Source organism: Phyllostomus discolor, chromosome 2, assembly GCF_004126475.2.
Source record: "Phyllostomus discolor isolate MPI-MPIP mPhyDis1 chromosome 2, mPhyDis1.pri.v3, whole genome shotgun sequence".
NCBI lineage: Eukaryota > Metazoa > Chordata > Mammalia > Chiroptera > Phyllostomidae > Phyllostomus > Phyllostomus discolor.
In genome coordinates this window covers 117,252,786-117,269,802 of record NC_040904.2, presented here as the reverse complement: position 1 = coordinate 117,269,802, position 17,017 = coordinate 117,252,786, and the positions used below count along the sequence as shown (strand labels likewise).

The following is a 17,017-nucleotide window of genomic DNA, read 5'->3' as shown; positions in this document are numbered from 1 at the left end:
GTGAGAAGATTTGAGTGGGTTGGAGTATCTTAGTGAATAATAGGTTTGGTAGAACTGGAGTACAGAGGAACTGTTTGAGATTTGGGTTAATTTTCAGAAAAAAAGTATTCAATGTTATATATATCAAAGTTAAAACCAATAAAACAGCTAATATGTAGTAGTGGTCACTGATGAAAGAAAATGAAATTGATAATTTTGACTTGTTAATAGGAAATTCAGATAGCCTTTAAAATTGAACAGAGCAGCCCTGGCTGGTATAGCTCAGTGGATTGAGTGTGGGCTGTGATCCAAAGGGTCACTGGTTCAATTCCCAGTCAGGGCACATGCCTGGGTTGTGGACCAGGTCCCCAGTGGGGGCCACATGAGAGGCAACCACACACTGATGTTTCTTTCCCTTTCCTTACTCCCTTCCATCCCCTCTCTAAAAATAAATAAATAAAATCTTTTTAAAAAATTGAACAGAGCAGTTTAACTCACTTGCCTTTATAATTGAGATTATGTCATCTTTCATGCCCATCATAAGTAGAACTTGATTTTAAAAAGTTAACTTTTTGTGTGTTTTTTCAATATGAAAGACTGAATTAAGTGAAGGAAGTGGTAACTTTTCTAATTCCTTTACTTTGCTTCTCCATCTTCTGTTAAACCAATATTAACAACGAATTTTTTTACAATTTTATTTTCCAATAAAATTACTTTGAATTTTATATGAAAGCTACCTGCTTTTTGGAACTATGCACTAATTTTGACTGAGTTGATACATATCATAAAAAAATGCTAGGTCCTTTTTATCTTTAGTTGGAAAATGTAGTAACTTCAAAATAGAGAGTATTCTATAATTCTTTCTGTTTTAAACCTGACATTTCTTGCTTTTCATGTAATTTTTGTTTTAGATACTACCTTTTTAACTTTGTAGAAAATATTTAGTGAATGTGATTGATGGTACTTTAATTGTATTTTGTCACTTTATCTCTTTATGCATAGGTTTATTGCATTCTGTGAAAAAAAACTGCTTACAGGATGATTCTGAAGAACCAAGTTTATCTTTAACCAGCTCTTTTGGGGCAATTCTGAGAAAATGTTCTAATAATGAAAACAGTTCTTCTAATAAAATATCTCAGGATCTTGATTATAAAGAAACAAAAATTAATGAAGAAAAACTGAAGTCATTTATTACCACAGAAACTGATTATCTGTCATGTTTTCAGGAAAAATATTGTGAAGAAGATCCAAAACACCAAAGAGTTTCAGACATAAAAGAAGAGGTCTTGCCTGCAGTATGTCACCTTGCAGTGCCACATTCAGAAATAGAATGTAGTGGTAATCACTTTCAATCCCAGGAAAGCATTTTATATGACCTTGATAATACCAGCATTTTAACTCCTAACTCCAGGGATCCTCCATCAAACCCCGGTGTGATTTCTAGGGGAAAGGAATCATATAAAATGTCAGAGAGAGTAAAATATAAGAATTGTGAAGCTGGTTTTGATTTAATAAAAAATATTCCCATGGAAGTGAATCAAGGAATATGCATTTTAAATGAAATTTCTAAAAAAGCTGAGCTGTTATCACCTGAAAAATACACAATAGCCCCACCTTCTATGAAGGTACAATCCAACCAGAGTACAAATCTCAAAGTAACCCAAAAAGAAAAGACTGCTTTAATTTCAAAAGTAACTGTCAATTCAAACTCTGAAGAACATGTCCAAGACAATGAGAAAGAAATTGTCTTTGAAATAACTAACAAATGGAGTATTCCTCTTTTAGAAAATATTGAGGAACTTCAAGAGGCAGGCCTCACTTATGTCAGAGAACCTGTTCTTAAGAACTCTACCATGGTAGTAGATACAGGCCCAGATGACAAACAAGCAGCCAAAGTGTCAATTATAAAAGATTTTGATTCATCAAATATAGTCCATGATCTTACAGACAAGAACAGAAAGAATGTAACACAACAAATGACTCTAAATAAAGATTCAAAGTTAGACATGCCCTTGGATATAGATAAGAAATCAAACCAAAATAATGATCACATGGACAAATTGGCAGAACTCTCAGATCCCGTTTCAAATCACAATTTTGGAAATGGCTTCAGAACAGCTTCTAATAAAGAGATAAAACCCTCTGAACACAACATTAAGAAAAGTAAAGTGTTCTTCAAAGACATTGAAGAACATTTTTCTACTAGCTTAGCTTGCACTGAAATTGTAAATGCCTCATTATTAGATAATAAAAAAAAATTAAGCAAACCTTGTGCACTTGATTCACATTCAACTGATACTATATCTGGTTGTGTGCAGAGTAGTACGTTTGCTTCTGATAGTGAAAATAGTCATGCAATTCCTCCAACTTTATCTTTGAAGCAAGATTTTAATTCAAACCATAACTTAACACCTAGCCAAAAGGCAGAAATTACAGAACTTTCTACTATATTGGAAGAATCAGGAAGTCAGTTTGAATTTACACAGTTCAGAAAACCAAGCCACATGATACAGAATAATCCACTTGAAATGCCTGAAAACTACCTCCCTGTCTTGCATACCACTTCTGAGGAATGGAAAAATGTTGGTTTTCATCTCACAACTAATTCCCAATCCGTCAGTCAGGTGGATAGCAGGAAGTTTGAAGGTAAACAAAAGTTTGCTTGCTCTTTGAAAACCAACTGTAACAAAAGTGCTTCTGCTTATTTAACAGATAAAAATGAAGTGGGATTTAGAGGCTTTTATTCTGCTCATGGCACAAAACTGAGTGTTTCTAGTGAAGCACTGCAAAAAGCTGTGAGACTGTTTAGTGACATTGAGAATATTAGTGAAGAAACTTATGCAGTAGTAGATCCAAGAAGTCTCTCTTCAAGTCAATATAATGATTCTGTTGTTTCACTGTTTAAGATAGAAAATTATAACAATGTTAAACATTTTAATGAAAAAAATAAAACCCAACTAATACAACAAAATAATATTGAGATGACTGCTGGCATTTTCATTGAAAATACCGAAGATCAGAAGAAATACACAGAAAGTGAAGAAAGCAAATGTACTGGTGCCAGTAGAAATTCTTGTAACTTAGGAGAATCTAAAAGCAATGATTCAAGTAAAAATGATAGAGTTTGTGTTCATAAAGAAGAAAATGGCTTGCCATGTATTGATGAGCACACCATACATCTGAAATCATCTGGTCAGTTTATGAAGGGGGGAAGCATTCAAGTCAAAGAAGGTGTGTCAGATTTAACTTGTTTGGAAGTTGTGAAAGCAGAAGAAACATTTCATGTTCATATGTCAAATAAAGAACAGTTAACAGCTAGAAAGATGGGGCAAAACATAAAAGATTTTGATGTTTTTGATACATCCTTTCAGACTGCAAGTGGGAAAAATATCAGATTGTCCAAAGATTCATTAAATAAAGCTATAAATTTCTTTGATCAAAAATGTGCAGAAGAAGGATTGAATAACTTTTCAGATGCCTTGAATTCTGAATTACTTTCTGGAATAAATGTCAACAAAATAGATATTTCAAGTTATGAGGAAACAGATATGGTTAAAGACAAAACATTGAAAGAAAGTGATTCATTTGGTATTGAAAATCAATTACTGACTCTCCAGTCAGGACTAGAATGTGAAACCAAAAAGATCAAAGAACCTACTATGTTGGGTTTTCATACAGCTAGTGGGAAAAAGATAATAATTACAAAGGAATCTCTGGACAAAGTGAGAAGTCTTTTTGATGAAAAACAAGATAAAAACAGTGAGACCATTAATTTTAGCCTTCGAGGAGCAAAGATACTAAAGGACAGAGAGGATTGTAAAGAAGGGCTTGAATTAGCATGTGAGACCTTTGAAATAACTGCCCCAAAGTATGAAGAAATGCAGAATTCCCTAAAAGAGGAGAAAATTGTTTCTAATGAGTTTGCCATGCTACCCAGGTTCTTGAGTGATAATTTACACAAACAAACTGAAAATTTCAAATTATCAAATAGTATCACTGCGAAAATTGGAAACATAGAAAAAGAAATAGCACCAAGTCCTACGACTTATTACACAAATCAGTCCACTTGCTTAGCCATTGAAAATTTGACTGTACCATTTTACACAGGACATGGTAGAAAACTTTCTGTGAGTCAGGCCTCACTACTCGAAGCAAAAAAATTGCTTAGAGAAGGGAAATTGGATGATCAACCAGAAAAAATAAATACTGCTAAGGTTATACATTTAAAAGACTGTCCTGAGGATTATGTAGAAAATCCTTCATGTGGAAATCACTCAAACAGTGTCATAACCGAAAATGACAAAAATCATCTCTCTGAAAAACAAGATTCAACTTATTTAAGTAACAGCATATCCAACAGCTATTCAGACCACTCTGATTTTTGCCATTCCAGTGAGGTATATAATAAATCAAAATCTCTCTCAAAAAATAAAATGGATAATTCTGGTATTGAGCCAATAGTAAAGAATTTCAAAGACAGAAAAAACACTAGTTTTTCTGAAGTAATATCCACCGTAAGAAAAGTAAACACACATCTACAAACTGCAAATGAAGATATCTGTGTTCAGAAATTTGTGACTAACTCTTCACCATACAAAAATAAAAACACAGCCGTGGAAGTGGCTGTATCTGATTCAAATTTTGAGATGGGGCCTCCTGCATTCAGTACAGAAAGTGGTCAAATGGTCTTTGTTTCACGTGGAATGAAAATCAAAGAGAGATTTGCAGACAACTGCACTAAGGTCATTATGAAAAACATTGAGTGTAAATCAGGCACTGACCACACAAAAACTGTGGCAGGTTATTGTGAGGTGGTGGGTGATTTGGAGGGTTTCATTTTTCCTAATTCTCTGGATAGTGAAGAGTATAGCACACATTCATGTAAGATTTTTGCTGACACTAGGAGTGAACAAATTCTGAAGTATAGCCAAGGTATGTCTAAATCAGAGACAGTTGCTGAAATGTTACCTTGTCAGGTCAATTTGAAAGCTTCTGATACATGTAAATTTAATGCAGTCTCTAATGCTTGTGGGATTTTTAGCACAGCAAGTGGGAAATGTGTACAAGTTTCAGATGCCGCCTTACAGAAGACCAGACGAGTCTTAGCAAAGCTAGAAGAGAGTGCCGAGCAACTTTTTCCCAAAGTATCATTTGAACCAAACAAAGAGCATGCAGAAAAGGTCACAAGAGAAGATACTGTGATACATACCCCCTCAAATTTACTATCATCTGCTTTCTCTGGATTTAGTACAGCAAGTGGAAAATGTGTTCCAGTTTCTGAAAATGCCTTAAACAAAGTTAAGGGAATGTTGGAGGACTTTGATTCACTCAGAACTGAATGTGGTCTTTGGCAGCCACCTACATCTGGACAAGATATGTCAAAACTACTTCCTCTATCCTATATTGGTAAGAAAACCCCAGAACACATTGCAAACTGCAAAATGGAAAAAGACTGCAGTAAGTTATCAAATAACTGTAACATTGGAGTATTTTCTTCAGAAAATACTCACTGTTTTGAAGCGTCTCCATGTCTCTCTCACTTTAAGCAGGACAAAGAACCCTCGGTTTTAGAAAGCAAAGCATCGCTTGTTGAGAGCCATAGTCATATATTGGGAAAAGAACAAGCTTTACCTAAAAATACAAAAATGGAAACTGGGAAACCTGAAACTTTCTCTAATCTTCCCATGACAAAAAATAGAGAAATTTGTTCTACCTATTCCAAAGATCCAGAAAACTATTTTGAAACAGAAGCAGTGGAGATTGCCAAAGCTTTTATGGAAGATGGTGAGCTGACAGATTCTGAACTGCTAAGTCATCCCGAACACTTACTTCTCACCTGCCAAAACAAGGAAACAGCTTTGTTAAATTCAAGAACTGGAAAAAGAAAAGGAGACGCATTTGCCTTGATTGGTAAGTGGTGCTTTTTTCCCCTTAGGTTTGCCAGGCACTTTTAAAATTAAGTTCTCAATAATTCTGGCAAGCTAGTTTATAGCAATTAGGGTATTATATACTAGTCATATTTTTACAGATTTTCATGTGTAGTTTGGGGGAATGTGATTTCACTCTTGATATCTCTGAGTCTGTGTACCAAGAAGTCATGATTTGAGATTCTCAACGTATTTTTAGAGGTGGTTAATATAGTTATAATTGAGAAATTACTGTTAAAAGTTTTAATTTCTCTAGAATTGAAACTTGTTATATAACAGCTTGCATGATACAACTTATTAACTGTTTTTATGTATGTAAATATATATAGCAGAAATTCAGACTTTGGCTACTATTAACTTAAAAGATTGGTTTGGAGGTCCATCCTCCTGGGTCATTCATAGTGCCCATCCCAGAGCAAGCTGTGGTCTTGAACCATTGCCTGGACTCTTACCTGTAGCTGCCAACACTGAAGCAGGTTGCACACTGCAGGGTAGGAGGGAAAGATTGGTTTCTAGTTATAGGTGTTGGCTAAACTTTTTTTAAATCTAGAGAGTGTTCTAAAATCAGTTATCCTTAGCAGACAGTATTCTGGTCTTAGTGCCATTTGGACTATGTTTTAACTTCCCTTTAAATATATATTAGCAACTTCATTTATCTACTAGGATAATTAGATTAGATTTTTTTTCTGTTAGTATCTCTGATTAGGAATAATATTAAATAATTGAATCTCTTGATCACTTAAAAGTAAATGCCAGAACTAACTCTCCAATGTTTAAGTGGCTGATCTTCAATAACTTGCCCCTTTTAAAAAAAACTGTAGACTCAGAATAGTTATCACAAGTCTTCTCCAGTCCCTTCATAATACAGAGAACAACACTGAAGCAAGTCAGTTCATTCTTCCCCTTGGTGCCTTTTTACCCCAAATTATCCTGGTGGATACAGATTTTACCTAATCAGGTGTTCAGGCCTCCTCCTATACCAAGTTTATGTTATGGGCAGAGTGGTAAGTTTAGGATACTTACCTTAAACTATTGCTCTTGTCTAGTGCAAAATGCTGAAGTGCAGATGCTTAAAGATATTCATAATTCTTTCATGGAAAATAATGGCTTTCTTTATAAGAACCCATTTCATTTAGTTCATGTATATAATGAAGTGAGTTGGCCTTCTGCTTAGAAGAAAAATATCTTTTAATTAATGTTCTCAGCAGCATCATTGTTTAATACCCCTCACCTCTGTCATACATTTACATGTAAGTTTATACAGCTAAATCAGCTTCTGGTTACTTGACTAGTGCAGGTCCTTGTTAATTAAATCACATTGTCATCGAACACTTAGTAAAGCCTTGCATGGACATTTTTACTTATTAAATACTACAAATTCACTCCCTTTAATAAAGCATCAAAAAACAAAGCATCTGTTATCACATATTATCAGTATGACATGGAAATGCATAACTAGGACCATGGTTTAATTTTATTCTCATCCTTTGTAGAATTTTTAAATAAGAAGTAGTACTTCTACTAAAATTTGACTGTACCTTTGGTAATTTAAAAAAATCTTTTCTCCTACTCACTGACTATAATTCAATGACCTATACAATAAATTCCATCTTGAGTTTAATGAAAAAAAATAGTTTATTTGAAGAAATTTTGTTTTTCCTTATCTCCAGTAAACCTAGGGTTACATTCAGTGTGAGTTTATTAAAAAGTAGCTTATCAGTGGTATCTGGTAATGTCTGTTTATCCCTAGACCCAATTAAATAGAGGTATTTTAAATGGTTAAAAATAATAGAAATTAAATTGATATTGAAAAAATGAATATTCTCCTTCAAAAGAAAATGGTTGCTATTTAAACTATTATTATGTATGTTTGCTGAACATATTGTAAGAGTCAGTACTTTAGTTTTAAAAAATGGACTATAGGCTTGTTTATTATTTTCTTTAAAAATCTGTATGGACATTTCTTTTTAGGAGAACCCCCAATCAAAAGAAACTTGTTAAATGAATTTGACAGGATAATAGAAAATCAAGAAAAATCGTTAAAGGCTTCAAAAAGCACTCCAGATGGTAAGATATGCTTTTTATCCATATTTTCCCCCTCTATGAGTACTATCTATATTATTCTTAAAGTTATTTTTTCAGCTCTTTTGAGTATATAGATAATTGGGCAAGGCTTTATAGCTTGATTTGTTAAGCTTAAGTCTTGCTTTATTTATATAAGCTTCTTCATAATATCTGGTATGATGCAGAGGTTCTTCATAATTAGGAAATATGCAATTATTATAAAATAATGGCTTTCTAAATTAAAAAGCTATAAAAATGTCTTAAGAACTTAGTCTAAAAATTTGAAGCTTAGGTTCTGGAATTCAGTCAAGCTTTTGGCATTCATTGTGCCACCAAAATCACTCTCTCCTAAGTCACATGGTGATCTCTCTGTTGGCAAATCCAGCAGGCATTTGTGTTCTCATTTGACTCCATATTTCAGCCATATTCAACATGGTTGGTCACTTCTGAGACCACTACTCTCTTGGTTCTCACGTAGCCACTTCTCAGTTGTCTTTGTTGATTCTTCCCTACTCTTTTCTTACTCTAAACATAGGTGTACCCCAGGACTCTATCCTTAGATCCCTTCTCTGCCTATACTTCAATGACTGCCAAAATAATATCTGCAGCCTTTAGCTTGTTCTGGAACTCCAGCTACTTATTTATTCATTTGCCAGTTTGACACTTTTCTACTGGTATTGCTAATGTGCAACTCAGTTGGCACATGACCAGTGCTGAACTCCTGATTCCATTCCTACCCCAGACCTGCTCTTTCTGTTGTCTTTCCTTTCTCACTGCCATTCTGTCAGCTGATCAAAGCCTTGATGTCATCTTTTACCCTTGTTTCTTCATACTTCACACCCAACCAATCAATAAGTTTATAGGTCCTGCCTTCAAAATATAACAAGAATCTGATCATTTCTTTTCACTTCTAACCCTTTACCCAAGCCACTGTCATAGCTTCTAACCCACCTCCCTGTTTTTGGGAGACATCCCCTTTCTTCCAGGCTAGTTGCCACACAAGCAGCCAGAATCACTCTTATAATACAGAGGTCAAATCCTACTTAAAACTCACTGTAGCTTCCTATCTCATTTAGGCTGAAATTTGAAGTTCTTAACATGAATTGCTTGAAAATAAATAATACATATGTAACTGTTCACTATATACTTGGCTTCTGGTTTGGGAATGAAGAACTGATATAGTAAAGGAGGAATGTATTAAATTGTCGGGGGTTAGTTCTGAAACACATGGGATAAATCCCACAAGAGGCAGGACACTTTGGAATTTTCTAACTCATGTCTAATTTAATGATAGAGATGTGACAGTTACCTTAAAATCAGACTGTTTTGAATGTCCAGAAAACTATTATTTCTGTTGTTCTTTAATTTAATGGGTCTCAAACTTTAGTCTGCACAAGAATTCTGAATGGAGTTGGAAACTAAAACCATAATTACTATTCTTTATTAGAAGTATAAATAATATCTAGGATAGTTTTTACCATACTGAATTATTACTTGATAAATTGTCTTTCAAGCCTGTGTAAGTTGTGACTTTACTCTCTAGGTATTGAAAGAATGGTGTTAGATACCATGCCTATAGGCAACTCTTGTCCTTCCCATTGTCCTATGGGAAGTAAATGGAAGAACATGTATGTAATTTTAACAATGAAGTTATTGTATAAAATGTTACCATAGATCTTTGGGGATTTATCTTAAGCCAGTATGTATTCAGTATTTATTTGATCATCACATCTTCCTTTTTTTTCATGATTTTTTCTCAGCATGATCTTCATTCATAATTTGCAAGTGAATGATTGTTTTCCTTAAAATTTTTTATTGTGAACATTTTTATACAAAAAAAAGTTGAGAGAATACCCATATAGCCACTATATTCAACAGTGTTATTATTTTGCTATGTTTGTTTTATCTGATCACATATATGTGGACATAAATAGTAATAGATCTATGGGGATAATATATGTATGTTTTTGCTAAAACATTTGAGTGTTAGTTTTAGACATGACATTTCATAATAGTATAACCACAGAACCATTATCCCAAAGAGTTGCCTAATATCTGATATAATATAATCTCAGTAGTCTTCTTACTTTTTCATGTTTAATTTTTATGACAGTAGCACCTTTAAATGATCAAGCCAGTTTTTTTTTTAAGATTTTATTTATTTATTTTTAGAGAAGGAAGGGAGGGAGATAGAGAGAGAGAGAAACATCAACATATGGTTGCTGGGGGTCATGGCCTGCAACCCAGGCATGTACCCTGACTGGGAATCGAACCTGCGACACTTTGGTTTGCAGCCCGTGCTCAATCCACTGAGCTACTCCAGTCAGGGCTTGATCAAGCCAGTTTTATAGACTGTCCTACATTCTGGATTTGTTTGTTTCCTTGTAGTATCATTTAACTTTTTCTTCTAGTCCCTATTTGGATCAAAGGCTTAATTAGGATTAGGTTATGTGTTTTTGGCAAGAATGCTTCAGAGAAGTTCTGTGTGCATGCCTTGCATCATATCAGGGGCACATTGTGTGAAATGACTTGATCACTTTGTTACGATGATAACCACCAGATTATACCATAAAAAGGTATATTTTCCCATTTGCAATTTAGCAAGTACTATATTTTGCCATGTTTAATGCACTCCTGTGTATATGGTATACCCATATTTTTGGCCCAAACTTTAAGGGAAAAAATACTTTGTTTTAATTTTTTAATAATTAATTAATTCATTTATATTTAGAAACAAAACCTATTATTGTATTCCAGGGTATTATTTTGCATATGGATATTGTTATTGCTTTCTAGAGTTATACTTCTAATGGATAAGCATAAATAAAAGAATTAAAAATTTTCATGTAGATATAGAATTAATACTACCCATTTATAATGTACATCCTTACTTTTCCCTCAAAAATTTGGACAAAAAGGTGCATGCAGTATACACAGCAAAATATAGTAATCTATGGGATGATTCTTTGGTCCTTTGAGAATATCCAGTTTACCAAACTGTCTTTCGTTCACAACTTTAACATTCATTGATGATATTTACTTTAGTCAATTATCTAATTGGATATTGGAAAACAGTGATTTTAAAATTATGTTAATTCCTTATACATTTAGTAGCTGGAATTCTTTAGCAAGGAAGAGCTTTTCCTTAACAATTTGGGGTGAACTATAGTTCTTCCTAAAAAGGTAGGTTAAAATCTTAATTTTTTTTCCATTTAACTACCAGTTTTTCAGGTTAAAGGAATAGTTGCTGTAATAATTACTACTTATGGTACAAATGAATTTTTCCTCTGTTGCATAAAATTGATTTTTTAGATTTCTATTTATAATACATGTATAAAATTTAAAAGTAAAATGTATTATATATACATAATGTACATTTTCACACAAAAAATTATTTTTTATTTTAAATCATCCCAAATTTAAAACTGGAAATCTCTTTAAAGTATTTCCAGGGGGCTGTTTATTTTTTTTTAACATGTCTTGATCAACCTTTGGGCACTTCCATGCTTTTTGTTAACATAAAAAGATTTCCTAGGATGTCCTTGTAATTCCCTGCTATAACCCCGAAATCACCCTTTCTCCAATGATCCTTTCAGTGGTTAATAGCTTTTAAAACACCAGGATTGGGGTTCTGCCTATCTTCATTGTGCACATGTTACTGTTTTTTTGTTTTTTTTTTTTTTAATGCTGCAATAATAACAGCACCATAGTTACTTACCCTGCAATGGTGGTTCTCAAAATTTTTGATCTAAAGACCTTTTTATAATCTTTTCTTTAAGTATATTAAGCTATTACAAATTTTTCTTCTACCCCCCTCCACCGGGTACCCTCCTTCCCTCCAGCATACCCTCCTTAATTCATGTCTGCGGGATGTGCATTTAAGTTCTTTGCTTTTCATTTCCTATGCTATTCTTAACATCCTCATCTATTTTGTACCTACCAATTATGTTTCTTTTTTTCTTTTTCTTTTTATTTTTTTACGACTTTTTACTTTTTATTCTTTTTCACTTTTATGCTAGTTTATTCTGTGGGAATCACTGTTAAGTTTATGTAACAGAATATACATTTAACAATGATGATGTAAAATGCCTATTTTTTGTATTTTGGCTTCAGTGAATATTTTTCTTTTTCTACTTTATTGTTTAAGCATTGTTCTCTTGACTATCCTCCCCATACTCCCCGACCCCTCCTACCCCTATTTCCTACCCTCAATCCTATCCAAATTTGGCTTTGTCCATGGCTCCTTTATATTTGTTACTTGATGACCCTTTCCTTTCATTCTTCTGTTATCCCTTCCCCCTCCCCTCTGTTTTACTATCAGTTTGTTCCTTACTTCAATGTCTCTGGTATATTTTGCTCACTTGTCTGTTTTATTAGGTTTCACTTCTAGGTCAGATCGTACTGTATTTGTCTTTCACCACCTGGCTTATTTCACTTAGCAGAATGTTCTCCAGTTCCATCCATGCTGTTGCAAATGGTAGAAGCTCCTTTTTTCTTTCTGCTGCATAGTATTCCATCATGTAAATGTACCACATATTTTGATCCACTCATTTACTGATCAGCACTTAGATTACTTCCAGCACTTGGCTTTTGTAAATTGTGTTGCTATGAACATTAGGGTGCATAGGTTCTTTTGAATTGGTGTTTCAGGATTCTTAGGGTATAGTCCCAGCAATGGAATTGCCAGGCCAAAAGCCAGTTCCATTTTTAGTTTTCTGAGGAAATTCCATACAGTTTTCCACAGTGGCTGCACCAGTCTGCATTCACACCAACAATGTACTAGGGTTCCCTTTTCTGCACAACCTCACCAGCAGTGTTGTTAGGTGATTTGGTTATGATGGCCATTCTGACCAGTGTGGAATGGTTTTAATTTGCATCTCTCTGATGGCTAGTGATGCTGAGCATCCTTTCATATGTCTGGGGGCTTTCCGTAGTCCTCTTTGGAGAAGGATCTGTTCAGGTCCTTTGCCCATTTTTAAATTAGGTTTGTCTTCTTGGAGTGGAGTCGCAAGAGTTCTTTATGTATTTTGGAGATCAAACCCTTGTCTGAGGTATCATTGGCAAATATGTTTTCCAATATGGTTGGTTCCCTTTTCATTTTGCTGATGTTTTCTTTAGCTGTGCAGAAGGTTTTTATTTTGCTGAAATCCATTTGTGTATTCTTTCCTTTATGTCCCTTACTCAAGGGGACATATCAGCGAATATTGCTACATGGAGTATCTGAGATTTTTCTCTCTATATTCTTCTCTATGACCTTTATGGTATTGGAACTTATATGTAAGTCTTTTATCCATCTTGAGTTTATTTTTGTGTATGGTGTCAGTTGGTGGTTGAGTTTCATTTTTTTGCATGTTTTTTCATTTTGGTGAGCTATACAGATCTCCCAACAACATTTGTTGAAGAAGCTATTTTTACTACATTTTATGCTCCTGCCCCTTTTGTTGAATACTAATTGACAGTAGAGACTGAGGTTTATTTATGGGCTCTCTATTCTGTTCCATTGGTCTATGTGTCTGTTCTTATGCCAGCACCAGAGTGTTTTGATTACTGTGGCATTTTAATATAGTTTGATGTCAGGTATTGTGATCCCTCCTATTTTGTTCTTCTTTCTCAAAATTGCTGCAGCTATTAGGGGTCATTTATGGTTCCATATAAATTATTGAAATGTTTGTTCTATATCTGTCAAATATGTCACTGGTATTCTAATAGGGATTGCATTGAACCTATAAATTGCTTTGGATAGTATGGACATTTTGATGATGTTAATTGTTCCAATCCATGAATACAGTACATGCTTCAATTTGTTTATGCTTCATTTTGTTTATGAAGAATTTCTTTCTTAAGTGTTGTGTAGTTTTCTGAGTACAGGTCTTTTACTTCCTTGGTTAGGTTTGTACCTAGGTAATTTATTTTTCTTGTTACTATATCAAATGGGATTTTTTTCCCAATTTCTGTTCCTGACATTTCATTGTTGATGTGCAAAAATGCCTTTGATTTCTGAATATTGACTTTGTATCCTGATGTTTTGCCAAATTCGCTTATTAGATGGAGTACTTTTTTGGTGGAGTCTATAGGATTTTCTATGTACACTATCATGTCATCTGCAAATAATGACAGTTTTGCTTCCTCCTTTCCAATTTGGATGCCTTTGATTTCCTTTTCTTGTCTGATCACTATAGCTAAAAATTCCAATACTGTATTAAATAGAAGTGGTGAAAGCAGACATCCTTGTCTTATCTTAGTGGAAAAGATTTTAGTTTTTGCCCATTGAGTATGATGTTGGCTGTAGGTTTCTCCTGTATGGCCTTCATTATGTTTAGGTATGCTCCCTATACTCCCGCTTTGCTGAGTGTTTTTATTATAAATGGGAGCTGCACCTTATCAAATGCTTTTTCTGCATCTATTGATACAATCATGCAATTTTTGTGTTTCCTTTTGTTTATGTGACATATTACATTTATTGATTTGCAAATATTGTACCATTCTTGCATCCCTGGCATGAATCCTAGTTGGTCATCATATATGATTTTTTAATGTATTGCTGGATGAAGTTTGTTAATGTTTTATTAAGGATTTTAGCATCTATGTACATCAGCAATATTAGCCTGTAGTTTTTTTTTCTTTGATGTGTCTTTATCTGGTTTGGGGATTAGAATGATGCTGGCTTCATAAAGCAAGTTTTGGAGTCTTCCCTCTTCTTGGATTTTTTGGAGTAGTCTGTGGAGTCTGTTAGCTCTTCCTTAAATGTTTTGTAAAATTCTCCTGTGAAACTGTCCAGTCCACAGCTTTGTGTGCCAGGAATTTTTTATTACTGCTTCAAGTTAACCAGCTGTTATCAGTCTGTTTAGGCTTATGCTTCTTCTTCATTCAGCTTTATATTTTTCTAGAAATTTCCATTTCAGCCAGGTTTTCAAATTTCTTGGCATATAGTTCTTTTTTTTTTTAGATTTTATTTATTTATTTTTAGAGAGGGAAGGGAGGGAGGGAGGGGGGGGAGAGAGAGAGAGAGAGAGAAACATCAATGTACGGTTGCTGGGGGTCATGGCCTGCAACCCAGGCATGTACCCTGACTGGAAATCGAAACTGCAACACTTTGGTTTGCAGCCCATGCTCAATCCACTGAGCTACACCAGCCAGGGCTTGGCATATAGTTCTTCATAGTAATTTTTTTACAATCCTTTGTATTTCTGTGGTATCAGTTGTAATCTCTCCTATTTCTGATTGTGTTTATTTGGGTCCGCTCTCTTTTTTTCTTGATGAGTCTACTTAAAAGCTTGTTGGTTTTGTTTCTTCTTTTCAAAAAACCAGCTCCTGGATTTAATGATCCTTAGAATTATTCTTTTAGTCTCTATGTCATTTAATCCTGCTCTGATCTTGGTTATTTCCTTCCTTCTGCTTGCTCTGGGCTTTGTTTGTTGTTGTTCCTCCAGTTCTTGTAGATGTAGGTTTAGGTTGTTTCTATCTTTTTTAGTTAGGCCTGTATCACTATGAACTTCCCTCTTAGGACTGCCTTTGTTGTGTCCGATAAGGTTCAGACTGTTGTGAGTTCATTTTCATTTGTTTTCCAGAAACTTTTTGATTTCTTCCTTGATCTCATTCTTGACCCATTCATTGTTTAATAGCATGCTATTCAGTCTCCACACGTTTGAGTGTTTTTGAGTTTTTTCCTTGAGGTTGCTTTCTAGTTTCAGGCCCTTGTGGTCAGAGAAAAATGCTTGATATGATTTCAATTATCTTGAATTTGTTGAGCCTTGCTTTGTTAAAAATATTCCATATACATTTGAAAAGAATGTGTATTTTGCTTCTTTGGGATGAAAGGTTCTATATATATCAGTTAAGTCGCTTTGATTGGCATTGTTCAATGCCTCAATATTCTTGTTGACATTTTGTTTGGCAGATGTATCCATTCTTGACAGTGGGGTGTTAAAATCTCCTAGTACATGTGTGTTGCTGTCTATATCTTTCTTGAAGTTCTCCAAGATTTTCCATATATATTTGGGTACTCCTGTGTTGAGTACATATATATTTATAATGTTCTGTCTTGTTCATGGATTCTTCCCTTGAGTATTATGAAGTGTCCTTCTGGGTCTCTTTTTATGGCCTTTGTTTTGAAGTCTAATTATCTGATACGAGTATTGTGACCCTGGCTTTTTTATCCTGTGCATTTGCTTGGAGTAGTTTTTTCCAACCCTTCACTTTCAGTCTGTGTGTAAGTCTTTTCTTCTGAGGCGGGTCTCTCGTAGGCAGCATTTGTGTGGGTCATGATTTCTTATCCATTCAGCTACCCTATGGCTTTTAATTGGCATATTTAATCCATTTACTTTTAAGGTTATTATTGATAGGTACTTATTTACTGCCATTTTACTCCCTTCTTACCTGTGTTCCTCTGTCTTTCACTCTTTTTCTTCATCTTCATTAAGCAGTCCCTTTACCATATCTTGCAGTACTGGTTTGATCCTTGTTTTTCTGGGAAACTCCTTATTTGGCCTTTCATTTTAATTGAGAGCCTTGCTGGGTAGAGTAGTCTTGGTTGCAGGCCTTTGGTTCTCATTACTTGGGATATTTCTTGCTATTCCCTTCTGGTTTGGAGCATTTCCATTGAGAAGTCTGCTGCTAGCCTAATTGGAGGGCCCCTCAAATGTTACTTCTTGTTTCTCCCTTGCTGCCTTTAAGTTCTTTTTTTGTCTTTTGCCAATTTAATTATAATGTGTCCTGGAGAGGGCCTTTCTGGATTCCTCTTGATTGGGACCCTCTCTGTTTCCTGAATTTGTGTGACTTTTTCTGTCATCAATTTAGGGAAGTTTTCCATCATTACTTTTTCAAACAAGTTTTCTATTCCTTGCTCTTCTTCTCCTTCTGGTATCCCTATTATATGGATATTATTATGTTTCATATTGTCCTGCATTTCCCTTAATCCCTCTTTATTCCTTTCTGAGCCTCTTTTCCTTTTCTTGCTCTTTCTGGGAGTATTTTTCTACATCATCCTCCAGCTTGCTGATTGATCTCTACTTCATCAAGCCTGCTTTTGATTCCTTTTACCGTAGTCT

The 17,017-nt window shown here is 34.5% G+C and overlaps 1 protein-coding gene across 1 annotated transcript in view; it reads left to right on the top strand.

The window, feature by feature from the left end:
- Window positions 1-17,017, top strand: part of BRCA2 (BRCA2 DNA repair associated) — a 79,659-nt gene that overhangs the window by 15,646 nt on the left and 46,996 nt on the right. The window contains exons 11-12 of the mRNA XM_036018396.1: window positions 982-5,889; window positions 7,878-7,973. Of these exons, the coding sequence (XP_035874289.1) occupies window positions 982-5,889; window positions 7,878-7,973 (5,004 nt within the window). The remainder of the gene's footprint in view (window positions 1-981; window positions 5,890-7,877; window positions 7,974-17,017) is intronic.